At 39.4% G+C, this 16,582-nt stretch overlaps 1 protein-coding gene across 1 annotated transcript; it reads right to left on the bottom strand.

Annotated features, from left to right (window-relative positions):
• Positions 1 to 429: 429 nt before the first annotated feature.
• LOC102415196 (olfactory receptor 8S1-like) lies at positions 430 to 2,803 on the bottom strand. The gene has a single exon (XM_006049130.4). The coding sequence runs from the start codon at positions 1,820 to 1,822 to the stop codon at positions 884 to 886; it is 939 nt and encodes a 312-aa protein (XP_006049192.4). The 5' UTR covers positions 1,823 to 2,803; the 3' UTR covers positions 430 to 883.
• Between the last annotated feature and the right edge of the window lie 13,779 nt (positions 2,804 to 16,582).

Raw genomic sequence — 16,582 nt, 5'->3', positions numbered from 1 at the left:
TCTACACGGGGAAGATCTTGATGAGATCAGCTAATTGGAGAATATGCAAGTCTGAATAATGACTATGTGAGAAATAAAGTTTCTAGAGCCATAGAGCCTCCTTATAGCCTCTTACACTGGTGATTTGGCCAGCACTATGCACATACATGAGGGCTTTCTTGATAGCTCAGTTGGAAAAGAATCCACCTGCAATGCAGGAGACCCTGGTTTGATTCCTGGGTTGGTAAGATACACTGGAAAAGGGATAGGCTACCCACTCCAGTATTCTGGCCTGGAGAATTCCATGAACTGTATAGTCCATGGGATTGCAAAGAGTTGGACATGACTGAGCAAATTTCACTTTCACTTTCACTTTTCACTGCACATTCATGAGTTCTTAGAAATTTTATCCTAGTCTTTGCTCCATCTCTGTACATTCATTGTCTCTCTGCAGAGCTTTTAGCTTTTTATGCCTGTCTTCTATGGCCACCCAGTTGGACTTCTTTTATTTTCAACCCTCTACCCTTACCTATGACTTTTTTCTCTTAAAGATCCAGGACCCTACATTCTTATCAAATGTATGGCTTTTTAGCATATTCTCCAGTTAGTAAAAATAATGATAGATTCATGAAACTAATAATTTTACTAAAACAGATGTTTCAGAATGAGAAAAATGGATCAATTTGTTCATAACAAAATTTTCTAGATTAAGGTGATTATTTTAAAAGAAAATAAAGGGAGCTTTCCTTCCTATAACTTTATGCCATTCTCTCATGTATTTCTAATGTAGGTTGTAGCATCTGACATTGTGAGTACTCAAGAGTGCTCCTTACTACTGCAAACTCACCTAATGTCCTTTTCTATGCAGATGTATTCCAGTTCTTCACTATCCTATATTTTCATTTCAGCACCTGATATGCTGCAAATACTTTTCCAAAGTTCTTTTCAGAGCCACCTTCACCTCCTTGTTTTTCAGACTGTAAATGAGGGGATTCAGCATGGGCGTGATGACAGTATATTGCACAGAGAAGATCAGTTCTGCAGGGGATCCTGAATTTGGCATGAGATGGCGGAGCAAACCTGAGCCAAAGTACAGTGTCACTGCAGTGAGGTGGGAAGAGCAGGTGGAGAAGGCCTTGCTTCTGCCTGAGGTAGAGCTGATGCTCAGGATGGCGGTGATAATGTGGGCATAGGATAGGGAGACCAAAAGGAAGGTTCCCAGCCCATGCAGCAGAGTGGAACAGAGCAAGGCAATGAGGTTTCTGGAGATATCAGAGCAGGACAGGGAGAGGAGAGAGGGCATTTCACAGCTGTAGTGAGGGATGATTTTGGCCTCACAGAAGATCATGTTCACAGCTAGGAAGATGTTGATGAGTGCATCCAGAAAGCCCAGGCCCCACGAGCCCCACACAAGCTGAATGTACAGCTTTTTGCTCATGATCTGTCCATAGAGTAGAGGGTGGCAGATGGCGGCATAGCGGTCATAGGCCATCACTGAGAGCAGATAGGCTTCGGTCCCTGCAGCAACAAACACAAAGAAGACCTGAGCTAGGCAGCCCTCTACCGATATCGTTTTCCTTCGAGACAGGAGGTTCTCCAACATCTTGGGCACTGTGACTGAAGAGAAGCAGATATCAACGAAAGAGAGGTGGCTCAGGAAGAAGTACATGGGCGTGTGGAGGTGGAAATCAGCCTTGATCACCAGCAACATCATCAAGTTCCCCATTATTGTCAGAAGGTAAATCCCCAGGAATAGCAGAAAGAGCAGAGCCTGGGTGTGAGGGTTGGCAGACAGTCCGAGGAGGATGAACTCTGTGACAGTGCTGTGGTTCCTCAAGTCCATTTACAAAGGCCTTTCCCTAGAAATAATATAGACAGGCATGGGAGCCAAATGTCTCTTTCCCCAGACCTCTCCCCGCCCCTGATAACAGGGGGTTTTCCTCGGTGACCTCAGGCTACACTGGAATTTTTCCATTGTATTTGTCCTCTGTTCATATCACCATTATTTGTAAATGTTTTTGCTTTCTATTTTGACCTCAGTTTGTGTCAATCACTTGAAACAAAAAGATGATCAAGATATGATATCCATTGAAGAATATGCATATGAAGAGTAAATATATAACTGTAATTACTACAATGGGAACTCAAATTGAGATTTAGTGAGGGCCAATAATGACATTACATTGAGTGAATTTGACAATATCCTTAAGAAAGCAATATGATTGCTCTTGGAAAATGTTTCTGACAGATATTTAGTTTGCATGAACATGAAGTTTGTATTCAAAGGCTCAGAGAAAAATCAAGTTATATTTGGTTTAACATAATGGCAACCTGCTCCAGTATTCTTGCCTGGAAAATTCCATGAATAGAAGAACTTGGTGGGTGACTGAGTAACTGAGCACAAAATCAGATCTAAGATGCTGACACCTAGGGAATAATGTGGGCATCAGAGATAGTGGCTAAAAATGTGGGCTCCTGCATCAGACTAGGTTCAAATTTCAGCTCTACCTCTAATTAGGTACATGACTTTGTACATGATGCATAAAACTCCTTGCTTGGATTTCCTTATGTTTAAAATGCAAATTAATAACAGTACTAAGAAAGGTTCTAGGATTAAATATGAGATTATATATAAAGTTCTTAAAAAGCATCTACTCCTAACTGTCCATTACTGTTATTATTTGAGATTGTAAGTCTAGGCAAAAGTCACCTAAATTCTCACATATGGTGAAGCTCTGTTAAAGACTAAAGTTGTTTCTGTTAATACTGCTGTTGTACTTAACTTTACATACCTGTATATACTTTATATACCTTATATACCTTTACCAAGAGAAGTGTATGAACACAGTTGTAAAGTAAATTTTAGAATTATTTTGGAGGAGAGAAATTTGTAATTACTGTGGGTACTTTCACTCAGAAAGGAGGAAATAAAAGTATTTCCACTATATATATATATATATATTTATATAGGTATTTTCTACTGTAAGTATAGCTGTAAGACTAAAGAGATGACTGGGGAAAAAAAGTGGGTGGGACTCAGTGTGAATCCCTGGGCCCACCTGGAGGAGCATTACTGGGATGGATGTGTTCCCAGGTCAGGTTAAAATCTCTAGGAAAGTCAGCAAGAGGAGTGCTTGAGAGGTTTCATGCTGCAGGAAAGAGTAGCAGCCAGGAAAGAGGACTCTGCCCAGTACCACACATTCTGGACCTCCCTCCAATACAGTGTAGCAAACAGGTTTGGAAATTAATCCTGTAGGACAGTGAGAGTTTGACTCAGAGCTCTTACCTTCTGTTGGAAATACCCACTGCAGCTACTGTCTCTCCCTTTGAAGGAAATCTCTACCGGTTTTTTCTGCTCACATTCAGAGGCCTGTTTAAAATAGGAATAGAACATTCACTCATATTCCTCTTTTGCACAGATATTTAGATGAACTTTTGTCTTTCGTCCTTAGAAATTGTCCTCACTCTCCATATCCCAAATTTCTCCTCCATGGCCAGATTCTGTTCATGTCTCTCGACTCTGTTTCTCATAAGTCTTTGGGTCTTGATTACAACATGGCTCTTTTCGCCTGAATGCTGAATAGTTACCAGTGATTTCCAGCTTTGTCCTCACACCTGGAAGTCTGGTCTTCGGTTACCCACAGGACTCATTGAGGTGGCTCAGTCAGTTTCCTGGTCCTGTCCATTCCCAGCAAGTCCAAAGCTTGGCCAAAGGGAAGTTCTGATTCCTACTCATTAACTCTTTAGCCATAAACCCACCTCAGAATCCTCCCCACTTTCCCAAAGCAGATTACCTGTACATCCTGTTGGAGAAGGCACTCTGCTTTCCAATGTGACTGCAGAACTTTTATTTAGATTCATCTGTTAAGAAGGAAGATGATTCATCTACCAAGAAAAGTGGTTTCTAAGTCTTTTATCGGAGAATTTATAAAATCCCGGTGATGATATGTTTCACTGAATTCTACACTAATAAACTTATATGGCCAGAGAGCAGTTTTCTTTCAGTGGGTCTCAAATACACCTTAGTTTTCTTTGTGTCCAGTATCACATCCCAGCCACACATAGTATTATTTGAGTTTAACCATTCCACAGAGCAGCTACATTTAGGCAGTTGGTTGGTTTGATTCCTTGCCCTTGGCAGCCTAGGAGGTGGTAAGGGCACAGCTTTTATATCACATAGTCACCATCTGAAGTTGGACTTAGTTTTCAAGAACTGTTTTCAACACTGAGTTTTGTAAAGACCAAGGGGGATCTCTTAGGTGTGGCCTTTGGAATGTCTAGGTGATGCAATGACCTTTAAATATTAATTCTAAAATCACCTGAGCTAGTGGGAGTTAGAAATAAGAATGGCCAAAGAGGTATTTATCTGAATCCCCAAGCAGGAAAGGAATAGTTTACAAGTGACACTCCAAGGGCTGTCTTCTCTCTGGCGAAATCACCTCCAGTTAAACTTGCTGTGTAAAAGTATTTTGTTCAAATAAGTAAAAAGACAAAAAATAAGGACAATCATTTTCTTAAACTGTTCTAATTTTATTTACTTTGATAGATCCAATTAGATTCCTAAGCAGGGCTGTGTTACAATTTGTGTGCTCCCATGTTTGGGAGCATTTAGGGAAATGCTTGTTAATAAGTTTATTATAGTCTTAACTAAGAATAGTCTCATATAAACCAAAATTTCTATTTGTTTGTTACAGTGAATTAAAAAGTTTTCATTCAAACTAGACTTTTGTGACCTAATAATTATTCCCTACTGTCACTTGCCAATTAAACTAGTAAGCAAAAGAAATATAATAGATGTTTGGGATAATTAAATTTACTTTTTTTTAGACATTTAATTTTTTATTAATCTATACAGAATTCTAATTTTATGTTTATTTATTTTCTCTTTACAACCTTTGTTCTTATATGTCTCTAAGACTATTCATGTATGTTGTTCAATTGCTCAGTAATCGCTGACTCCTTGTGGCCCCATAGACTGCAGCATGCCAGGCTTCCCTATCCATCACCAACTCCCAGAGCTTACTCAAACTCATGTCCATTGAGTCGGTGATGCCATCCAACCATTTCATCCTCTGTCATCCCTTTCTCATCCTGCCTTCAGTCTTTCCCAGGATCAGGGTCTTTTCCAGTGAGTCAACTCTTTACATCAGGTGGCCAAAGTATTGGAGTTTCAGCGTCAGTCCTTCCAATGAATATTCAGGATTGATTTCCTTTAGGATTGACTGGTTTGATTTCCCTGCCGTCGAAAGGAGTCTCAAGAGTTTTCTCCAACACCACAGTTTGAAAGCATCTGTTCTTCAGTGCTCAGCCTTGTTTGTGGTCCAAAATTATCCATACATGACTACTGCAAAAACCATAGCTTTGACTAGATGGACCCTTGTTGGCAAAGTAAGGTCTCTGCTTTTTAATATGCTGTCTGCTAAGTCGCTTCAGTCGTGTCCGACTCTCTGCGACCCCATAGACTGCAGCCTACCAGGCTCCTCCATCCATGGGATTTTCCAGGCAAGAGTACTGGAGTGGGTTGCCATTGCCTTCTCTGAATATGCTGTCTAGAGTTGTTATAACTTTTCTTTCAAAGAGCTGCTGCTGCTGCTGCTAAGTCACTTCAGGCGTGTCCAACTCTGTGCGACCCCATAGACGGTAGCCCACCAGGCTTCACCGTCCCTGGGATTCTCCAGGCAAGAACACTGGAGTGGGTTGCCATTTCCTTCTCCAATGAATGAAAGTGAAAAGTGAAAGTGAGGTCGCTCAGTTGTCTCCGACTCAGCGACCCCATGGACTGCAGCCCACCAGGCTCCTCCGTCCATGGGAATTTCCAGGCAAGAGTACTGGAGTGGGGTGCCATTGAAAGAGCAAGCACCTTTAAATTTCATGGCTGCAGTAACCATCTGCATTGATTTTGGAGTCCAAGAAAAGGAGATGCAATTTAAACCACAATGAGATACTATTATACACAGACCAGAATCTGTTGTTTATCCATTTAAAATTATTATTTAAACTCTATCTTCTTTTACAACTAAATTACTTAACATAATAACAAAAATTAAGTTACTAATACTTCAAAAATAAAGAGATAAAATGTGTAAAAATTATATTTAAATGAGAAACATCATCACGAACTGGTCACATTAAATGAGGTGGATGAAACTGGAGCCTATTATACAGAGTGAAGTAAGCCAGAAAGAAAAACACCAATACAGTATACTAATGCATATATATGGAATTTAGAAAGATGGTAACAATAATCCTGTATACGAGACAGCAAAAGAGACACTGATGTATAGAACAGTCTTATGGACTCTGTGGGAGAGGGAGAGGGTGGGAAGATTTGGGAGAATGGCATTGAAACATGTATAACATCATGTATGAAACGAGTCGCCAGTCCATGTTCGATGCACGATACTGGATGCTTGGGGCTGGTGCACTGGGATGACCCAGAAGGATGGTATGGGGAGGGAGGAGAGAGGAGGGTTCAGGATGGGGAACACATGTATACCTGTGGCGGATTCATTTAGATATTTGGCAAAACCAATACAATATTGTAAAGTTTAAAAATAAAATTAAAAAAAAAAAAAAAAAAGAGTTCCTCTCACTGAGGAAGGAAAGAATACCTTGCATCTAGTAGCCATCAGACTGCAGCCACTCCTTACACTGAGCCCTGAGGAAGCTCAGGATGTGAAAACACAGGATACTGGCTACAGATAATTAAGGTGCTTATCAAAGAAATGATTTTAGTGAGCCTAGGCTCTTGCATCTTCCAAACATAGAAAAGTGCTGAATTCCTTTACTTAAGATATATATATATATCTTAATTAACAATAATCTTTTGATATTCAGACTCAGTTCAGTTCAGTTCAGTCATGTCCGATTCTTTGTGACCCCATGAACCACAGCATGCCAGGCCTCCCTGTCCATCACCAACTCCCGGAGTTTACTCAAACTCATGTCTATCGAATAATTTGTGAATAAGTAGTGAATAATTCAATAACATCTGCCTGCCCATTGTATAATTGTACCACTTCTTGGTGACCCCCTTTCATCCATTTCCATCCTCTGCACTTTGCAGAACTGTTCCAGCCTCTCACTAGCTGTCCATTCTACAATAACAATTTACTCAAAAAGAGGCTTATTAAATTCCTTTTCTCTAATAATAAATTTTGTCTATAATAATAAAATCGAAACAGTCAATCCTAAAAAAAATCAATCCTGAACATTCATTGGAAGGACTGATGGTTAAGCTGAAACTCCAATACTTTGGCCACTTGGTATGAAAGGCTGACTCATTAGAAGAGACCCTGATGCTGGGAAAGATTGAAGGATGGAGGAGAAAGTGAACGACAGAGGATGAGATGGTTGAATAGCATCACGGACTAAATGGACATGACTTTGAGCAAGCTCTGGGAGCTGGTGATGGACAGCGAAGCCTGGTGTGCTACAGTCCATATGGTTGCAAAGAGTTGGGCATGACTGAGCGACTGAACTGTTTGACTGAATAATAAAATAATAAATAATAAAATTTACCAAATACATTGATTTGGTAATATCACAAATTTTACATAGAAACATATTATACCTTTTAATATCTCAGCATTTTTTCCCTTGGCATTTGATTAACTTCAAGAATAATTAAATTATTGATTTTACACATACATTTTCTCCTAGATGTCAGTTCAGTTCATTCACTCAGTCATGTCCAACTCTTTGTAACCCCATGAATTGCAGCATTCCAGGCCTCCCAGTCCATCACCAACTCCCAGAGTTTACTCAAACTCATGTCCATAGAGTCGGTGATGCCATCCAGCCATCTCATCCTCTGTCGTCCCCTTCTCCTCCTGTCCCCAATCCCTCCCAGCATCAGAGTCTTTTCCAACGAGTCATCTCTTTGCATGAGGCGGCCAAAGTATTGGAGTTTCAGCTTTAGAATCAGTCCTTCCAATGAACACCCAGGACTGATCTCCTTTAGAATGGACTGGTTGGCTCTCCTTGCATTCCAAGGGACTCCCAAGAGTCTTGTCCAACACCACAGTTCAAAAGCATCAATTCTTCGGCACTCAGCTTTCTTCACAGTCCAACTCTCACATCCATACATGACTACTGCAAAAACCATAGCCTTGACTAGATGGACCTTTGTTGGCAAAGTAATGTCTCTGCTTTTCAATATGCTATCTAGGTTGGTCATAACTTTCCTTCCAAGGAGTAAGCGTCTTTTAATTTCATGGATGCAGTCACCATCTGCAGTGATTTTGGAGCCCCCCAAAAATAAAGTCTGACACTGTTTCCACTGTTTCCCCATCTATTTGCCATGAAGTGATGGGACCAGATACCATGATCTTAGTATTCTGAATGTTGAGCTTTAAGCCAACTTTTTCACTCACTTCTTTCACTTTCATCAAGAGGCCTTTTAATTCCTCTTCACTTTCTGCCATAAGGGTGGTATCATCTGCATATCTGAGGTTATTGATATTTCTTTTTTAAATTTTTTTAATTTAAATATTTATTTTAATTTGAGACTAATTACTTTACAATATTATATTGGTTTTGTCATACATCAACATGAATCTGCCATGGGTGTACACGTGTTCCCCATCCTGAACCCTCTCTCCCACCTCCCTCCCCTTCCATCCCTCTGGGTCATTCCAGTGCACCAGCCCCAAGCATCCTGTATCCTACATCGAACCTGGACTGCCAATTCGTTTCTTATATGATATTATACATGTTTCAGTGCCATTCTCCCAAATCATCCCACCCTCTTCCTCTCCCACAGAGTCCATAAGACTGTTCTATACATCTGTGTCTCTTTTGCTGTCTCACATACAGGGTTATCATTACCATCTTTCTAAATTCCATATATATGCATTAGTATACTGTATTGGTGTTTTTCTTTCTGGCTTACTTCACTCTGTATAATGGGCTCCAGTTTCATCCACCTCATTAGAACTGATTCAAATGTATTCTTTTTAATGGCTGAGTAATACTCTGTTGTGTATATGTACTATGGCTTTCTTATCCATTCGTCTGATGATGGGCATCTAGGTTGCTTCCATGTCCTGGCTATTATAAACAGTGCTGCGAAGAACATTGGGATACAAGTGTCTCTTTCAATTATGGTTTCCTTGGTGTGTATGCCCAGCAGTGGGATTGCTGGGTCATAAGGCAGTTCTAGTTCCAGTTTTTTAAGGACTCTCCACACTGTTCTCCATAGTGGCTGTACTAGTTTGCATTCCCACCAACAGTGTAAGAGGGTTCACTTTTCTCCACACCCTCTCCAGCATTTAATGTTTGTAGACTTTTGGATAGCAGCCATTCTGACTGGTGGGAAATGGTACCTCATTGTGGTTTTGATTTGCATTTCTCTGATAATGAGTGATGTTGAGCATCTTTTCATGTGTTTGTTAGACATCTGTATGTCTTCTTTGGAGAAATGTCTATTTAGTTCTTTGGCCCATTTTTTGATTGGGTTGTTTATTTTTCTGGAATTGAGCTGCAGGAGTTGCTTGTATATTTTTGAGATTAGTTGTTTGTCAGTTGCTTCATTTGCTATTATTTTCTTCCATTCTGAAGACTGTCTTTTCACCTTGCTTAGAGTTTCCTTTGTTGTGCAGAAGCTTTTAATTTTAATTAGGTCCCATTTGTTTATTTTTGCTTTTATTTTCCAATATTCTGGGAGGTGGGTCATAGAGGATCCTGCTATGATGTATGTCAGAGAGTGTTTTGCCTATGTTCTCCTCTAGGAGTTTTATAGTTTCTGGTCTTACGTTTAGATCTTTAATCCATTTTGAGTTTATTTTTGTATATGGTCTTAGAAAGTGTTCTAGTTTCATTCTTTTACAAGTGGTTGACCAATTTTCCCAGCACCACTTGTTAAAGAGATTGTCTTTTCTCTGTTGTATATTCTTGCCTCCTTTGTCAAAGATAAGGTGTCCATATGTGCATGGATTTATCTCTGGGGGCTTTCTATTTTGTTCCATTGATCTATATTTCTGTCTTTGTGCCAGTACCATACTGTCTTGATGACTGTGGCTTTGTAGTAGAGCCTGAAGTCAGGCAAGTTGATTCCTCCAGTTCCATTCTTCTTTCTCAAGATTGCTTTGGCTATTCGAGGTTTTTTGTATTTCCATACAAATTGTGAAATTATTTGTTCTAGCTCTGTGAAGAATACTGTTGGTAGCTTGATAGGGATTGCATTGAATCTATAGATTGCTTTGGGTAGTATACTCATTTTCACTATATTGATTCTTCTGATCCATGAACATGGTATATTTCTCCAACTATTAGTGTCCTCCTTGATTTCTTTCACCAGTGTTTTGTAGTTCTCTATATATAGGTCTTTAGTTTCTTTAGGTAGATATATTCCTAAGTATTTTATTCTTTTCGTTGCAATGGTGAATGGAATTGTTTCCTTAATTTCTCTTTCTATTTTCTAATTATTAGTGTATAGGAATGCAAGGGATTTCTATGTGTTGATTTTATATCCTGCAACTTTACTATATTCATTGATTAGCTCTAGTAATTTTCTGGTGGAGTCTTTAGGGTTTTCTATGTAGAGGATCATGTCATCTGCAAAGAGGGAGAGTTTTATTTCTTATTTTCCAATTTGGATTCCTTTTATTTCTTTTTATGCTCTGATTGCTTTGGCCAAAACTTCCAAAACTATGTTGAATAGTAGTGGTGAAAGTGGGCACCCTTGTCTTGTTCCTGACTTTCGAGGAAATGCTTTCAATTTTTCACCATTGAGGATAATGTTTGCTGTGGGTTTGTCATATATAGCTTTTATTATGTTGAGGTATGTTTCTTCTATTCCTGCTTTCTGGAGAGTTTTTTTTTTTTATCATAAATGGATGTTGAATTTTGTCAAAGACTTTGTCTGCATCTATTGAGATAATCATATGGTTTTTATTTTTCAATTTGTTAATGTGGTGTATTAAATTGATTGATTTGCGGATATTGAAGAATCCTTGCATCCCTGGGATAAAGCCCACTTGGTCATGGTGTATGATCTTTTTAACGTTTTGTTCGATTCTGATTGTTAGAATTTTGTTAAGAATTTTTGCATCTATGTTCATCAGTGATATTGGCCTGTAGTTTTCTTTTTTTATGGGATCTTTGTCAGGTTTTGGTATTAGGGTGATGGTGGCTTCATAGAATGAGTTTGGAAGTTTACCTTCCTTTGCAATTTTCTGGAAGAGTTTGAGTAGCATAGGTGTTAGCTCTTCTCTAAATTTTTGGTAGAATTCAGCTGTGAAGCTGTCTGGACCTGGGCTTTTGTTTGATATTTCTCCCAGAATTCTTGGGTCCAGCTTGTGTTTCTTCCAGCCCAGCGTTTCTCATGATGTACTCTTCTGCTGCTGCTGCTAAGTCGCTTCAGTCATGTCTGACTCTGTGCGACCCCATAGATGGCAGCCCAACAGGCTCTCCCATCCCTGGGATTCTCCAGGCAAAAACACTGTAGTGGGTTGCCATTTCCTTCTCCAATGCGTGAAAGTGAAAGTGAAGTCGCTCATCTATTTCTCCGTAGTCTCCAACTCTTAGCGACCCCATGGACTGCAGCCCACCAGGCTTCTCCGTCTATGGGATTTTCCAGGCAAGAGTACTGGAGTGAGGTGCCATTGCCTTCTCCGGATGTACTCTGCATAGAAGTTAAATAAGCAGGGTGACTTATACAGCCTTGACTTACTCCTTTTCCTATTTAGAACCAGTCTGTTGTTCCATGTCCAGTTCTAACTGTTGCTTCCTGACCTGCATATAGGTTTCTCAAGAGGCAGGTCAGGTGGTCTGGTATTCCCATCTCTTGAAGAATTTCCCACCATTTATTGTGATCCACACAGTCAAAGGCTTTGGCATAGTCAATAAAGCAGAAATAGATGTTTTTCTGGAACTCTCTTGCTTTTTCATGATCCAGTGGAGGTTGGCAATTTGATCTCTGGTTCCTCTGCCTTTTCTAAAACCAGCTTGAACATCAGGGAGTTCACGGTTCACGTATTGCTGAAGCCTGGCTTGGAGAATTTGGAGCATTACTTTACTAGCGTGTGAGATGAGTGCAATCATGCGAGAGTTTGAGCATTCTTTGGCATTGCCTTTCTTTGGGATTGGAATGAAAACGGACCTTTTCCAGTCCTGTGGCCACTGCTGAGTTTTCCAAATTTGCTGGCATATTGAGTGCAGCACTTTCACAGCATCATCTTTCAGGATTTGGAATAGCTCAACTGGAATTCCATCACCTCCACTAGCTTTGTTCATAGTGATGCTTTCTAAGGCCCACTTGAGTTCACATTCCAGGATGTCTGGCTCTAGGTCGGTGATCACACCATTGTGATTATCTGGGTCGTGAAGATCTTTTTTGTAGAGTTCTTCTGTGTATTCTTGCCACCTCTTCGTAATATCTTCTGCTTCTGATAGGTCCATACCATTTCTGTCCTTTATCGAGCCCATCTTTGCATGAAATGTTCCCTTGGTATCTCTAATTTTCTTGAAGAGATCTCTAGTCTTTCCCATTCTATTGTTTTCCTCTATTACTTTGCATTGATCGCAGAGGAAGGTTTTCTTATCTCTCTTTGCTATTCTTTGGAATAGTACTAAAATTATTTATCAATAGGCAGACATTGATGTATGACATACTAACTGTGGTTTTTTAAAACATACTTCATTAGCCATGGCTGTTTCTACTCACATTTGGTAATACTTTTTGTGATAAGATAAGCTTATCAATCATAGCACCTACACATATTCATTTCCTTATAGTAAGGGATTACTCTGTGACCAGTGGACTTAGAATATATACAGCAAATTATTGGAAGTTTATTTTATTTTGACTGTAATAATCACTTGATTCTAGATGACTAATAAGGTTTTTCATTTCCCAATGTTAAAAACATAAATTTAAGTTTATAAAATTTAAAATCCTCTACTTATTACAAATAGAGGAATGATCTCTCATATTACCCTACTAACGTCACCTGTATGATTTAGACATGGAAAATATCTTATGGGAAATAATTTTGTGGCCAAATCAAACACCACTGTTTTCCACATGATGAAGACATCATAGACTTCTGCACTCTCTCAAAATATCTTCCAAATTTCTTAGACACATTGGAAACAGGAGTGGCATGGTTAACACTGGCAGATCTGGTCTGGCAACTATTACTAAGGTCATAGAAAAAGCATCTGACCACAACTGTTGGTCATAAAAATATAAATGCTGGGAAAGATTGAGGGCAGGAGGAGAAGCGGGAAACAGAAGATGAGATGGTTGGATAGCATCCCTGATTCAATGGACAGGAGTTTGAGCAAACTCTGGGAGATAGTGAAGGACAGGGGAGCCTTGTGTACTGCAGTCCATAGGGTCACAAAGAGTTAGACACGACTTGGCAACTTAACAGCAACAAAAACAAAGAATATATCTTTTTCTTTGTGAGCCCTACTTTCAATTCTGGCATAAGAGGAAAAGTCCAAATCAATTTCTCATATAATATTCTGTACTTTATGCCTGGTAACAATCATATAATTTGCAAAAGTATGAATCCAACTTACATACCTAATGTTTTAAGAGTTTTTCCATATTGATTCAAAGACATAGTAAACATAAGCTTTAGTTATCTTAACATTTTATTACACATCTTCTTCATAGTTGACTAAGCCATTTCCTGAGAATGTCATTAAAAGCATATTTCACTGTTACATTTTTAGAATTCACTTCTTTTCACTGTTTAAAACACAATTTGAGTTAGACTTTCACCCTTAAAAGTAACATTTTATTAGACTTCTTTGTACAACATTTCCTCAGTTAGAATCACTCCTGAACTGGTTTAGTGGATTAATTGGTAAGAATACTGATGAATTTCTTGTCACAAATTGACAGACTGCTTTCTGAAAGGGTTGACCAGTTTAAAGCCAGAAATGATGCTAACAACTGTTTCTCCTTTGCCTTAGATACCACTGTCTTCAAAAAATAATGTACTAATTTGAAAAGCAAGAAATAATATGAATTTTATGATTTGTATTTCTTTGGTTATTAGTGATAATAAAACATTCTGTGCCTTACTAATTATATTTATTCTTCTGTAAATATTTTCTTCATTATCTGTTTTATCTATCTTAATATATAGCAGTCAGTTTCTCAAGGTCTTTAACAAACTCACCTCATTACAATTGGTCTGATCATGGTTTTTCTTAACTTCATCATTGACCTCCCCCAGGTGAAGCCTCTTCTTTATAGCTGTCAAAAATTAGAATAAAAATTTTTAGAAATTCAATAAGCACTGTAACCCTCCATGAATGTACCTTCCATGAATAACAGGCTATTTCTATTGCTTTTCTGGTTTTAAATTGGGGCATAAACCCTATATATATATATATATATATATATATATCTCCAGGAGTCAGCGTTCCTTAGAAGATCTGGGTCATAGGGTGACTGTTGTTATCACTCTGAAAGAGGCTGGCTATAGTCAGCATTCTATTATCACCTGGATGGCAGTGATTGAGAGAAAAAACACTGAAGACTAAGGCATATACCTTACGAGGGAAAAAGGAAAGGGCACAGTAGTATAATAGCATAAAGGTAGTCCTATGGATCCCAAGGATATCCCCTCTATCATATCTGAAGACTGTTCCTACTAGATAGATGAAAATAGAGGCAGGACAGATTCTTGAGAGGAAATTTTATTTCATTTTATTGTTATATTTCATTTGGTGGGACGTTTGAGGATCTCGAGTCCAGGAGGCAGCAAGAGAGAACTCTCCAAGGAAGCTAGGGGAAGAGGACCCAGGATATACAGGAGTTTTGCAATAAAGGGCAGGTAGTCTGAGGAGGCCTTACAAATAGCTGTGAAAAGAAGAGAAGCAAAAAGCAAAGCAGAAAAGGAAAGATATAAGCATCTGAATGCAGAGTTCCAAACAATAGCAAGGAGAGATAAGAAAGACTTCCTCAGCGATCAGTGCAAGGAAATAGAGGAAAACAATAGAATGGGAAAGACTAGAGATCTCTTCAAGAAAATTAGAGATACCAAGGGAACATTTCATGCAAAGATGGGCTCGATAAAGGACAGAAATAGTATGGACCTATCAGAAGCAGAAGATATTATGAAGAGGTGGCAAGAATACACAGAAGAACTCTACAAAAAAGATCTTCACGACCCAGATAATCACAATGGTGTGATCACCGACCTAGAGCCAGACATCCTGGAATGTGAACTCAAGTGGGCCTTAGAAAGCATCACTATGAACAAAGCTAGTGGAGGTGATGGAATTCCAGTTGAGCTATTCCAAATCCTGAAAGATGATGCTGTGAAAGTGCTGCACTCAATATGCCAGCAAATTTGGAAAACTCAGCAGTGGCCACAGGACTGGAAAAGGTCCGTTTTCATTCCAATCCCAAAGAAAGGCAATGCCAAAGAATGCTCAAACTCTCGCATGATTGCACTCATCTCACACGCTAGTAAAGTAATGCTCCAAATTCTCCAAGCCAGGCTTCAGCAATACGTGAACCGTGAACTCCCTGATGTTCAAGCTGGTTTTAGAAAAGGCAGAGGAACCAGAGATCAAATTGCCAACCTCCACTGGATCATGAAAAAGCAAGAGAGTTCCAGAAAAACATCTATTTCTGCTTTATTGACTATGCCAAAGCCTTTGACTGTGTGGATCACAATAAATGGTGGGAAATTCTTCAAGAGATGGGAATACCAGACCACCTGACCTGCCTCTTGAGAAACCTATATGCAGGTCAGGAAGCAACAGTTAGAACTGGACATGGAACAACAGACTGGTTCTAAATAGGAAAAGGAGTAAGTCAAGGCTGTATAAGTCACCCTGCTTATTTAACTTCTATGCAGAGTACATCATGAGAAACGCTGGGCTGGAGGAAGCACAAGCTGGAATCAAGATTGCCGGGAGAAATATCAATAACCTCAGATATGCAGATGACACCACCCTTATGGCAGAAAGTGAAGAGGAACTAAAAAGTCTCCTGATGAAAGTGAAAGTGGAGAGTGAAAAAGTTGGCTTAAAGCTCAACATTCAGAAAACGAAGATCATGGCATGTGGTTCCATCACTTCATGGCAAATAGATGGGGAAACAGTAGAAACAGTGTCAGACTTTATTTTTGGGGGGCTCCAAAATCACTGCAGATGGTGACTGCAGCCATGAAATTAAAAGACGCTTACTCCTTGGAAGGAAAGTTATGACCAACCTAGATAGCATATTGAAAAGCAGAGACATTAGTTTGCCAACAAAGGTCCATCTAGTCAAGGCTATGGTTTTTCCAGTGGTCATATATGGATGTGAGAGTTGGACTGTGAAGAAAGCTGAGTGCCGAAGAATTGATGCTTTTGAACTGTGGTGTTGGACAAGACTCTTGGGAGTCCCTTGGAATGCAAGGAGAGCCAACCAGTCTGTTCTAAAGGAGATCAGTCCTGGATGTTCATTGGAAGGACTGATTCTAAAGCTGAAACTCCAATACTTTGGCCGCCTCATGCAAAGAGATGACTCGTTGGAAAAGACTCTGATGCTGGGAGGGATTGGGGACAGGAGGAGAAGGGGACGACAGAGGATGAGATGGCTGGATGGCATCACCGACTCTATGGACATGAATTTGAGTAAACTCTG

Source organism: Bubalus bubalis, chromosome 4 (assembly GCF_019923935.1).
Source record: "Bubalus bubalis isolate 160015118507 breed Murrah chromosome 4, NDDB_SH_1, whole genome shotgun sequence".
Taxonomy (NCBI): Eukaryota; Metazoa; Chordata; class Mammalia; order Artiodactyla; family Bovidae; genus Bubalus; species Bubalus bubalis.
The sequence above is the reverse complement of the archived record's forward strand: the minus strand, read 5'-3'. Positions and strand labels throughout refer to the sequence as shown.